The 12919-nt window shown below is 35.9% G+C and overlaps 2 protein-coding genes across 2 annotated transcripts; both read right to left on the bottom strand.

Moving 5' to 3' along the window:
• Positions 1–3: 3 nt before the first annotated feature.
• LOC103133173 (5-hydroxytryptamine receptor 3A-like) lies at positions 4–4430 on the bottom strand (the record flags this gene model as incomplete). The annotated part of the gene is made up of 8 exons (XM_016667774.1): positions 4–122; positions 435–645; positions 1034–1194; positions 1398–1567; positions 2344–2453; positions 2602–2646; positions 3375–3520; positions 4397–4430. Coding segments are annotated over 8 exons (996 nt in total), but the record flags the coding sequence as incomplete, so codon positions are not given.
• A 6152-nt stretch (positions 4431–10582) lies between these two features.
• LOC103133172 (5-hydroxytryptamine receptor 3B-like) lies at positions 10583–12829 on the bottom strand. Its single transcript, XM_016667773.1, has 4 exons — positions 12726–12829; positions 12300–12469; positions 11772–11932; positions 10583–10798 (listed from the first exon to the last, which is right to left on the bottom strand). Exons 1-4 carry the CDS (start codon positions 12749–12751, stop codon positions 10583–10585), a joined length of 573 nt encoding a protein of 190 aa, XP_016523259.1. The 5' UTR covers positions 12752–12829.
• Positions 12830–12919: the final 90 nt, after the last annotated feature.

Below are 12919 nucleotides of genomic sequence, written 5' to 3'. Positions count from 1 at the left end.
CTCTTCGTTCACACTCTGGGCATCGTCCTGGGATGCTGAGTCCATCTCTATCAGATAGTTCACCACTATAGTCTCCAGGAGGCTGAGCAACATTAGTCCAAAAATCCCAAGGATGTACACCACTTAGAGGAACCAACAACACATTAATAAAACACTGGATCAGTATATTCTGCTCTTGATCAAAGTAGTGGGACCCTGTCAGTCACACCCTCTACTATTGTTAATCTTTCTCTTCTCTTTGGTACTATGTTCTTATTTCCTGTCTTTTCATGCTATTCAAACACCATTTAAAAATTGAAGTTGATTTTTACCTTTTTGGTACCTACCTGCTTCCTTTTTTGTGTTCGTGCCCACCATCTTTTTGCTAGACTCTCTTAACAGCATAAGTTACACATATAAATATTATCTGGGGGAAAGATAACATAGTGTTTTACCTATAAGGGGAATTTTGCTTGATGTAAAAGGTAGAATCTCGATGAGAATAAGTTGCAACACAGTGACGGCAAGCAGCACAGTGGTCTTGAAGCCGATCTTCTCCCCTCCACCGTGTGGCAGGAGGAGGGAGAAAAAATCCAGACACAAGAAGAAGAGGATAGGCAGCACAAAGCTGGCAACGTGGAGGACAGATTTTCTCTTCATTTCTATCTGTAAAAAGATGTGGAAGATGGTGTGAAATATTTGTTTTTTGATTTAAGAATCAGGAATTTTGGCATCTTTTTGTAAGTAAATCAGGCATGCTTAGAGGAAAACGCAAAAAACAAATAAGACTATGAAGTTTATGAATATAACAAAAGTGAAGGGTAAATTTGCTGAGCCAAGGTGCAGAGATGAGCAGTAAATTCTTTATTAACCACTTAATTATACTACTTCAAAATTATATGTGCAGTATGTATCACGAACAATAGGAATGCAAAAGTTAGCAACAGCAGTAGCTTTAGCAGCAGTAACTGCACTGGAAAACAATCCACACACCTTGGCTCAGCAAAACTAAGACAATAGAAAATATAGAGATATCCCTGTAGAACATACTTACAGTGTAAATAACGATGGTTTGATTGTATCCATAATGGTTCACTGTAGAATTGGTGACAGTCATGTCGACAAACACCCACTCAAATTCTGTCGCCATTATTTCACGAGACCACATTGATATTACTGAACTATTTTTCTCTATTTCGATTTGTAATTCATGTTCTAAGACAAACAGAAGAGCAAGAAGTCAACAGTTAGGCTTATAACAAGATGTCAGTGTCGATAAAACGTGTGTTTTAGATTTAATTTTCTATAGAATTTCAATTCAGAAAGCTGTTGTGTTGTGCGTTTTGTTTGGCATACCATCGAAAATTAAATTTAAAATTTTGCTTTAGTTTGATTATACATAGATGAACTGAACTCACCTGCATACAAGTAGGACTTGAAGGTGATGTTACACTTCTGAATGTCGAAAGGGAATTTGTAAACATGCATCCTGCAGGCGCTGATCACAATCTGGTCGTTCCTAAATTCAATCGTCCCGTTACTGTGTATTTTGAGAAAGGGGCTTTGAGGAGCTTTGTCCTTCTCTATCCTGTGAAAGAATAGATGATTGTTGAATGGATTAAATCCAAGCAAAGAACAGCTTAAACCTCTGAAATTTGTAATGGTAGATTTCAAATGTTGAATATTCTTGGAATACTGCTTTTTAACAACCAATAGCAAAAAATATATTTTTACATATTTATAATGTAAATCTGTATCAAGAAGAAAGTGAAACTGAAGTCGAATTTCTTGCTTGCGTAAAGAAACACAGGATACACAAGGCTGAGCGCGGACATGAAGCGCATAGACAAGAAGCACAGGAGTCTGAGTGGAGAGTTTTTCCTAGTGAAGGACGTGTCAAAGCAAATGCTGAGATTTAAATCCTTTCAGTCTTACTGGGCGCTCAGAATGGTGCACTGTAAAACATTTGAAAGTGGTTTAATTTAAAAATGAAAGTATACCTGCTTCCTTGAAAATACAATTTAAGTCAACAAATAAAATTTGTTGGTTTTAACTCAGAAATTAAAGCTGATGAAGTTGATTTAACAGCAAGAGACAAGTTGTCTAAACATTTTTTTAAGTTCATTACTCTTCAATTGTGAGTTTTAACTTAATGCTGCAGTTTAAACCAAATTATTATTTCACAATATGCAAGAAAAAACTGCCCTCACCTAGTTAAAGAGCACGCATTTCTCTTTTATTTTTACTCACAATATCAAGTTAAAATAACTACTTATTTTACTTTAGAATAATTTAAATTCTTCTTTCAAATTGCATTGCTTTCAACCGAAGTCACTCTGGACTCTACAGTACATGCATACTCACATCTCTTCAATTGTTATGTCTGGCTTCCACAGTACCTCTGTTGGAACAATTACTTCTGAAATTCCACAGAAGTCATCTTTATTCCATAAAATGTAGTCATTTCCCCACTCCTGAATGGAAAAATAAAATATAAATCCAGAAGGGTGAGTGCGTGGAGCATGGCTGAATAATAAATGCAACTTAAAAAGTATCAAATTGTTTTTGTTTTTTTATTAAATAGCCATGTTATGAAATGCATCTTTTTCAGAAGTAACTCACCATGTAAATCCAAACATATGCAATGAATGTCTGATCTGTCTCTTTCTGTGTATAAAGAAATATATATTTATATATTTATATATTTCAGTTTGAAACAACAGTTAATACAAGTGCAGTTATTAACAGAGTAGTGAAACTTGTGCATCTTTTACTTTATGTACTTTAACTTTATTCCAGTCTTTCATAACTGCAGCTCCAGTTTACAGCCATGGAGAAAAATAGTAAGCATAAAGTAAAACTACATCCTGTGACTCAATAGCTTTAAATTTTAGCAGCTCTAACGTCAAGCAGACATTACCGTCTTCAGCAGTTACTTTGAGATATTAGTGCCGATTTGCTGTGTTTAATTATTACCCAACACAGTATTGCAAAATATTGCCAAAAATGTCTTGTCTCATAATGCTTCCCAGACTGATGGACATTTGCCTCTCTAATGTCCACCGTAACGTCTTTCCGACTTGGCAATGTCTTAACACACACCTGTATTGCTCTGGACCAACAAACTGCTGAAATACTTGCTTTTCAAGAGCAACCACTTGGCAATTATAATTAAATAAAACAGATTTCTTACAGAGATGACAATTGCTATAGTAAAACAGAATCTAACAAAAAGTATGTATAAATTAGGTCTCAGCAATATATAATGCTTTAACATGAGAACCAAAGTACAAGAAACAAATCCAAAATCAGAAATTCAAAATCCCCAACAAAAATCAAATGAACACTTTCAAAAGTGAAAAAACAAACAAAAAAAAAATAACATTATGACTTACCACATCCAGGATGGCATAGACTATCATTTCAAGGTATAAGACTGTTTTATTTGTATGATCTTTAACAGGTCTGCTCATTGTGAAAGTTTCATTAGCTTTGGTCAGATGCAGGTGGTCAAGAACATTCTGATAACTGCAGGTGGGTGCTGCAAACAGAATAAAAACTTTATGATTAGAAAAACAGGAGAATCACAAAATGCAATCAAGCCTTCATGTAATGCTTGGTGTGTAAAATGGCAAAACGCAAAGTCTTATTGTGTTATGGTTCCTCATTGCTGCTTGGTAGTCAAAAAACTCTCAACCAAGAATTCACAAGTTTTGTTAGAACAGTAAAAGAGTTTGAAAAATGTTCATTTCCATAGTTTTAATTTTGATTACATGCTGTGTGCTGTGCAATTACTAAATCACCAATTCTCACATTAAGACTTTAAATATATTTGAATATTTTTTGTGCATGGCTGTAAAGTGAAAGGAAAACTTTTTTGGCAAAGCAATGAGCTGGAATGTAACATTACTTCATGATATTTCATTTGTTCATTAATAGCTGGAAAGCCAAAGTCCAAATTAAAAATCCAATTGAATATTTTAAGAAGTTAAAAATGTCTTGATTTGTGATTGGTAAATGTTCCTGTTACAGTAATGAATAACTGCATTACTGTAAAACGGTTAGAGTTAAATGCAGATCAGGGTAGCAAATAAACAAATATGGAATGATCAAGTGATGAGCAAAGACCTCCTGCTGTTACTGCATGTCTACAAACTAAATACACACAGCACAGTTTTCTCTTTTTTATTTGTAAATAACATTTATATCATTCATTTTCCTTTCACTTCATAATTCTTTTTTACGCTATGGCGGTTATTTATATAAATTTGAAATAAGATCAATTGAATGCTGTGATTGTAGCATGACAATATATTGTTCTACTGATAGATTTCCTACTGAAGGATTTAAAAATGGAGATTAACCCATGGTTAGATTAAACACAGTGATTTACAAAAAACAAATAAGTCAGGTTTACCTTTGTCATCAGACGTCTGGTTTGGTGTCGAGTTTGAAAAATGTGAAAATATATGACTTGTTGCATTTTCAACTGTCATTGAAAAAAATCACAGCATAAATTGTTTATAGATTTTACCTTTCATGTTCAATTTTTGCAATATTTTTCAGACAGTAATAATGGAATGTAATTTGTACAATAAAAAATATCCATCAGAGCAGATCGATTAACAGAAACTGGATTACCTGAAACGTCCATAAAGCTCTGATTGGACATCAGTGGGTCATTGTGAACATCTGGTGACACACAGCTGCCTAACAGAGCAGAATACACATTTCCTTATCAGTATTTTCTGAATACACATTTGCCGTCATGAATATAAATCCACCTTTGTGTTGGACGACAAACACTTTACATTTTTTTGCATGTCCACTCAATTTAAAAAGATATGCAACCTTTCTTGGGTTCCATTTTTTTTCTCCAAAACTCAGCACTCCAGGAAGGAATCTATACAAAGCTGTGTAATTGCAAGACATTTTTTATAAGCTCTAAATGTGTTAAAATTCACCCATATTATTTTGTGTTTTAAATAAAAAACACATCAGCAATGTCTGGTCAACACTCAGAGCTCCAAGCTGTGGCAGCCAGTGATCCATTTTGAACTGGTTCATAAAAGTTTATGAAATAAATTTTGCTAATTATTTTTTATGTTTATTGGCATAAATTACAAAGCAGTGTATTGACTAGGCCTGTCACAATAACAAATTTTGCTGAGCAATTAATTGTCTAAAAAATTACTGCGATAAACGATAATATTGTTTCAAGACCTTTTGACACTGATTTAATGGAAATGACATAAAAATGCATTCATCTCCTTAGCACTTAGATGAATGCCATAGATGAATACATCTGTAATTCCTGCCATACATTCCTGCCATAGATGAATACATTTTATTTTCAAAAGAACACACAGCGCTAGAACTGATCAACTAAATTAACAAAAACAAAAATAAAATGGATTCTCAGTCTCCATTAACAAAAAAACGTACTTGAATAAAAAGTAAACAACATAAAGCCAAAGTGGAAATAAATACTGCATTCAACCAAAAGAGTGCAGATTATGAAGTCTGTATACTATATTGCCCTTCAGTAATCACTAGATTTACATAGAGAAAATGGGCACATCCGACTACCTAATGCAGTCGTTCACACTACACGATTTTTTGACCCCATTTTCCCCTTATGACAATCTTAGATCGTTGGCCGATCTAAGATTCTCGCTGATGATTTCGTAGCCGATCATCCTGCAGTGTGTGGTGTGTTACGGTAGATTGTCGTGGCCACTCCGATCTAAATCAGGGGTTTTCCCGACTGGGAGCTTAACAGTTGAATGTGACAAGTAGCCAATCAGAAAGCGCGGATTCTCCTCCGTGATTTCTGGGGGGAAATTACGGAGGGGAATCCCAAACAGCTGACACGGCGCAACCCGAAGTCCAGCGGACATCGGAGATGATATGTGGAAACAACATTAATATTTATTCAACATTTCGTGCAAANTCCCAAACAGCTGACACGGCGCAACCCGAAGTCCAGCGGACATCGGAGATGATATGTGGAAACAACATTAATATTTATTCAACATTTCGTGCAAATAATATAGAAATGACAAGGGGAGGAGTTGGAGCCAAATTGCTACCGCAGTTGATAAACCCGGTAACTTTTCAGCTGTTCTTCGTTAACGTGACATAAATAGGTTATAATGATTTTCATTCAGTCATGACTTTACGCTGACTCTAGCCACATGCATCACAGGTAGATTCTAGAAAAGCAATGATTAGTGCCTGATTTTAAAATTAGTTAACTGGACTTGTAGCCATTATTTTGTGCCCATTCTTTGACACAGCACGGTCGAACCCGATTGAACCGTTATACCTAGGATTTCTGTCGGCTAATGTGTCTCTCAGGTTTTGAAAATGGGTCGACAGTCGGCTGACAGCTAGTGTCGTGTGCGCTGGACATTGCACTAAGGAAATGAGGAAGGGAGGGTCAGTGCAGAGCACCGGAGCTGAGCCTTTTTTCATTCAGTGTCATCAAGAGAAAGAAAAAAACGTCAGGAAGAGACGATAAAGCCGATAATTAAAATGAGGTCGATAGGATAATTAAAATGAGGTCGATAGGTTTAATTTATCATGCGATTAATTGATTTATCGTTTATCGCGACAGGCCTAGTATTGACACTGAGTTTGATTAAAGTATGGACGTTTCTACATCAGTAATAGACAACAAAAATAGTGAAGCTATTTTTTTGTTATACATTTGGTCAGATAAACCATAAACACACAGAAAATGATCTAAATACATAGATGACATCCCGTCCTAGTGGTCCCACATCTTAAGGTAAAAGCTGTTTTGGGAACACACTTTGCGATATAGTAACACTTAAACTTTCATCCTTGTGACTGATTTAAATTTTTATCTGAAACGGCACCATTTGTTTCTTAGAGCATTCCAAATGTATTCTTATATAATTGAGATTGTTATGAAATATTTATTATTCAGTTTGATCAAATATTTCTTATGAATGGAGTTCAAAAATCGCTAAGTGAACAGCACCTCTAAAACATTATCCACTGCATGAAATGATCTCGTCTTACCTGTGAGGAGAAACATGAAGCAAGTTAAAGTGACAATCATTGTCTGAGAGGTCAGTCTGCAGCTCTGTCCTGTTCGAGCAATCTTAAGATGTGATGTGTTATAAACACTACCAAGCAAAGCCAACCTCCTTAGCACTTAGAGTCTGTCTGTTTAACAGCATTTCTAATTTCCGTTGTGGTTTGGGATGAGTAGTGCTTTGTGAAGATACAACAAATAGAAGAGGTTTTCTTCCACGAAGTTAGAGGAAAAAAATAACTAATAAAAAGTCCTTTTAGCAACAAGCACCAAAGTATTGGGGCCACAATGCAAGATGCAATTTAAAAGCTTTCGAAAATAAGTTAATGCATGTATTAAAACAGCCCAGTTAAAATCCAGAGCTATATTCAATTGAGAATCTTTAAAAATAAAATCTTAAAAATTATGCTAACAGATGACCTTCATCTCATTCGCTTGGGCTATTTGTCTTAATATATTATAAAAAGTTAAGGTTCTATATGTGAAAAGTTGGACATAATGAAAAACGCTTTTCAAAAGGCAGTTCTGCAGAGTGTTGACTTAGAGACTGTAATAAAATGCACTCTTTTCAGATTTTATTAGAAAAAACAATTGACGATCTTTATGACTTATGACAAAGATTGTTGCAGTTAAAATGCTCTGTTCTTGTATGAAGCCTGACTGGTGAGACTGAAACTAGCAAAGAAGATGCATCACTTATGTGAGATTTTGATATTTTAGTTTTAAACTGGAAATAGAGAGTTTCCTAGAGCAGTAGGATCATTGTTTTTTGACAACAACTGCTGTAAAGATCCAAGAGTAATGTACTAACTCACCACAAGGCTTTGCTTGAAAATGGGAGAGGGCTCTCTTGATGAAAAGTGAAGCTTTTATTCAGAAAATATATCCTGATTTGGTCTGGACCAGCAGATTTCTGAATGTCCAAACGTTTTGAACTTGGAAGGGATTAATCATGCAGATTAAAACCAGCAATTAATGCTCTTCAACACTAATCATTATCTCATACTTTTTTTCTGAAGTAATCACTGCTCTCTCACTGAGTGGCATGGCTGCCCATTTCCTTGTTGATAGTGACCCATTTTCACAAAGTCTCTCACTTCTGTTCTGGTGATTTGTCACATCAAGTCATGTCCATCTCTACCTGATCATCATTATGGGTTGACATTAGACTCTCTTAGGTCCACAAATCTCTTTCTGGTGCCTTGGCTGATTTTCATTTGTTGCCATGCAAAGGAAACATTATTTTTTGAAGGTTTGCCTTAAAATATATCCAGTATAATATCCAATGTTTGCCTCTATCAATTAAGGTTGTTTAGAGAAAAAAATATTTCTCTAAATATTTTCAACATATAAAAAATATTTTTGATGTTCTGATACACGCATGCATGCAGAAACCAGATGCAGAAAAATGTTTCCAAACTATTTATTTGTGGGGGCTGTTCAACACTTGGCATAGCATGAAGATTGCAAAATCATGCATTTTATGTTATGTCAGAAATAATCAGTTATTTACTGCCTATAGAATGACAGTTTCTGAGCGTTAAAAGGACTTTACTTTCAAAGTAAAAGCACACATTTCAACATGCTATAATGGATTTCTCAACCATTTGTTCAGTTTAATGGTTCACAAATTTCAGGTGGTTTAGCACAATATGTAACAAATAGAACAGATTTAGGACTAGGCTTAAATGCACAAAGATGTTAATTTACCAAGACAAATGAAATGGATGTTTTTCTGGTAGAACAATATGTAATATCATAAAATGGTGTTTGTGACTTTAGACTGTCCCATCAATTTCTTAAACACCTTCTGTATTTATTTTAAAAAAATGCATATAGTAATGTTTCACATATAACCACACAATTCAATAATTCAAATTTCAAATCTTTTTTGCTGAATTATGGATAACGCATACTAATCCACTTTTCAGGCATAATCATTCTCTTGTTTTTCATTTTTCAGTGGCGCCAAAAGTTGGTTAATAACACTGTTGCACAAATCACCAGCTTTAGCAAAGCAAAATTATGCGGTGGGGAAAAAATAAATGATCGGACAACACACAAACACTTCTTGAAATTAATAAAATGCGGAAAAGTAAAACATGCCGATGTTCAAAATAAATAAAAAGTAACTATTTGTTCATTTAGTCACTACTCATCTGCAGAATACCACATTATAGAGACAAACAGTAAAAACAGGACAGCTGCTGTGACATAAAAAACTGCAAAAGCCTTGTTTATTTTCTGTGCAGTTCTGGTCCAGTAACCGGCTTTATCCTCTTCCTGTCTGCTGCTGAGAAGAGTTATTGATTTCTTGATTTCTCCAAGCTCATCTGACATCTTTTCGAGTGCAATGGAGACTTCGGTAACTCTGCCCTCGCTGCCCTGCAGACATGTTTGTCATCAAACTTGTATACGAACGTCATACAGAAAGATGCTACTTTTAAAGTTCTTACCTCTTTTCCAATAGAAAGCCTTCCATCAGCTGAGTTTTTGCTAACAGATGCACAGCTGCTACATGTCTTGATTCCTGAAAAAATGAAGTTACGTTTTGTCCAGGCTTGAGCATTCGAATCAAAACAGAACATCACCAAGTGAACATTCGAACTGATTAAAATTTGATCTCTCCAATAAAACAGGTGTGCGAGTTGGTGAGTTTCTCCTCCTGACCTTCAACTGGGTCTTTTGTCTTGTCCTGTTCAATGTCCTGCCACGCGTCTCTATTAATTAGATGAATCACCAAAATAGTTTCCAACAGGCTGAGCAGCATAAGAGCAAAAGTCCCAATGCAATAAACCGCTGAGGGGGAGCAAACAGATATTTATATACACCAAGTATAAAGACACATCCACGTTATTCCCACTCCCTGAAGTTAAATCAGATCAAACCTCTCTTCTTTTAGGTTAGTTAGAATTACCAAAACTATTTACATTTAATAAATGCCAGAAACAATTCTGAAAAGAGCATTTTTTAGGACTTCTTCTATAACGTTCTTTGAATTCATAAGTTTACATGCATTGTTACGTTTGGAGTGTAAACAGGGGATGCTAGTATCACCCGGTGGCAGCATGATGTTGTAGGGCTGTTTTGCTGCATGAGGAACTGGTGCACTTCCTAAAATAGATGGCAACTGAAAGAGTGTGAGAGAATAAAGCAGCCAACAGACCTGACTGAGTTGGACCAGTTCCGTCAGGAAGAACAGACCAGAACTCCAGCAAGCTATTAAGAGAAGCTTGCGGAAGGAAATCTAATAAGTTTCACCCAAGTCATACAGTTCAAAGTAGCTCTGATACTGATCAAATGTATGCAAGCATCTGAATATGAAGGAAGTTACAAAAAAAATATCCTTGCTAAGTTTTTTTTTTTTTTTTGACATCTAGCAAATAAAAACAATCTTAGTATTTCTAACTAAGCCAAAAGAAGAGAAGTTTGGTCTGATTTAACTTCAGACAAGTGAACAGAAATGTACTTGGGTTTTTTTATGTAAATATAAGGTTTTAGCTGATATTTACAGCTAAAACCTGAAAGAAAACATGTTTAACCTATTAAGGGGATCTTGTCCGAAGAAGATGGAAGATTGTCATTGAGAATGAGCTGCATCACTGTGACAGCAAGCAGAACGGTGATTTTGAAGCCAACCTTCTCACCGCCGGTGTCTGACAACAGGAGGGAGGCCAAGTCCAGACACAGGAAGAAAAGGACAGGCAGCAAGAAGTTTGCAATGTAGAGGACAGACCTCCGCTTCATGTTTATCTGAAAAAATGTAGGAGAAATTAATTTCCTTCCATTCTGCAAAAACATAAGTGTGAGAAATGTGAGAAAGCATTTGAAGCAAACCAAATGATATAGTTCAGGATTCTAATGCAATCTACAATTGATTGCATTAGATGGACTAATGCAATCTGCACTTGCAGGCCACTTCAGTGAGAACACTTGTCTAATCTGTGGTTCATACTAATAGTGAATCATAGACAACATAAACTTAAGCATCTAGAGGTTGTAAATATGACTTTAAGAGGTTGAAACTAATAACCAGATAACCAGAATGCTGAAAAATTGTGTTTAAATGACGTGGTTGTTGGTTTCAGGTGGGACAGTCTGAGCGTCTCAAACTGTTGATATACTGCAGATTTATAGAGTAGTCAGAAAAGACAAAACATTCAGTGAGCAACAGCTGAGAGGCATTTGAGGGGGTAGAACTGCATCATGCATTGACCATAAAGCTGCAGTAACTTTTATATAAATATGTTTTTTGCATATTTGTGAAAACTGTCACTATATTGTGAGACAGATGATCTGTGAAAAATCAAGCTCCTCTGCCTCCTCCTTGTGGTCCTGCTGCCATCTGCAGAAATACACCAAAACAAATGGCCAAAAGCAACCAGTCAGAGCAAGGAGGAGGGCCTTAGCGCTGCTAATTATGCTCCTGTATGCACTGCTCGCCTCACACCCTCCCAGTCAGTGCGTACAAGCTCAAGACTGCTGTTTTGCTGTGGCTGTGCAAATGGTGAAGAAACAATTTTCTTACTAACCGGTGCATTCATGGCAGGCTCTTCTGTGGGGAACAACACGCACATGAGTGTGATTAACAGCGCTAAAACCCTCCTCCTGGCTCCCACAGGAGCCAATTTGTTTTACACGTTAAATTTGTCTGCATTTAAATTCATGCAAAGCTAAAAGAAAAAACTACATTACGACATTAAGCTGAGCTGTTAAAAATACTTACCGTGTAAACAATCATTGTTTGATTGAAGCCAAAATGGTTGACAGTTTTGCTTGTGACTGTCATGCTGACAAACAGCCACTCGTATTGCGTCTCCATAGCTTTTCGAGACCACTCTGAGATCTCCGAATTGTTCTTGTAGTAAAATAACTTTATTTCTTCATCTGAGACAGATAAGAGAAAATAAGATACTTTGTTAATCTCGCATAGGAGAAATTTGTCTTGGAAACGGGAAAGACTGCAGTACAACAATAAGAACAATATAATACAATAGAACAATAGACAATAGCCATTAATACGTAAAAGTAAAAATACATAAAAACACAAACGTCTCGCATAGGAGAAATTTGTCTTGGAAACAGGGGAAAGTCAAGTATAAAATGCCGATTGGCATTGGTGCCAGAAAAACAAACAAACAAAAACATCTTTATAGTCTTCTCATCTTATCATGGAAAATGCACATGTGGCATGTTTCTTTTGGTTTGGAAACACAAATACATAAAGTCAGATAAAACATGTTTCGGGGTTTACCTGAGTGCATAATGGACTTGAAGGAGATGTTGCAGCTCTGAACGTCAAATGGGAATTTGTAAACACGCATCTTGCATGTGCTGATCACCACCTGGTCATTTCTGAATTCAACCCAGCCATAGTTCCTGATATTGAGATTTGGACTTGGAGAGGCTTTGTCCTGCTCTGTCCTACAGAACAATGAATACAGACAGTGACCTTCAAATTAACCCACTGTGGGGTATGTCAGTCAGGCAACTAGACAAAATTACTCATTTTTACCAAGTGTTTTGCTTGGAGGGAAAAAAATATAATTTTAATGTTATAGTGGGTTTGTTGGAATTTGAGTTAGCGGCATTTTATACTTGACTTAGTTTGGTTTGGTTAATTTTGTTCACTCCAATCTGTTTAGGAATGTGAACAAATATGAACTGAACACCAACTTACATCTCCTCAATAGTCATATCTGGCATCCACAAATATTTGGTGGGGACTAAGATATGTGTGGTTCCACAGAATCGCTCCGGGTCCCACCAGATGTGCTCATTGTCCCACCTCTACTTAGGGGAAAAACGGGGTTGATGTTACAATTAAAAGATAAACGTAGGGATAGAGAATGGATTTTTTTTTTCTTTAAAGTA

The sequence above is a fragment of the Poecilia formosa genome, unplaced genomic scaffold, assembly GCF_000485575.1.
Source record: "Poecilia formosa unplaced genomic scaffold, Poecilia_formosa-5.1.2 Scaffold2334, whole genome shotgun sequence".
NCBI lineage: Eukaryota > Metazoa > Chordata > Actinopteri > Cyprinodontiformes > Poeciliidae > Poecilia > Poecilia formosa.
Note: the sequence above shows the minus strand (reverse complement) of the source record. Positions and strands in the feature narration are given on the sequence as shown.

Bases quoted from the DNA above. Each gene is read 5' to 3' on its own strand.
- LOC103133172 (XM_016667773.1), bottom strand. From the start codon at position 12,751: ATGCCAGATATGACTATTGAGGAGAT. The intron at 12,470-12,725 runs GTAAGTTGGTGT...ATTGTTCTGTAG, and splicing joins GATATGACTATTGAGGAGAT to GACAGAGCAGGACAAAGCCT. The intron at 11,933-12,299 runs GTAAACCCCGAA...TATCTGTCTCAG, and splicing joins CAAGTCCATTATGCACTCAG to ATGAAGAAATAAAGTTATTT.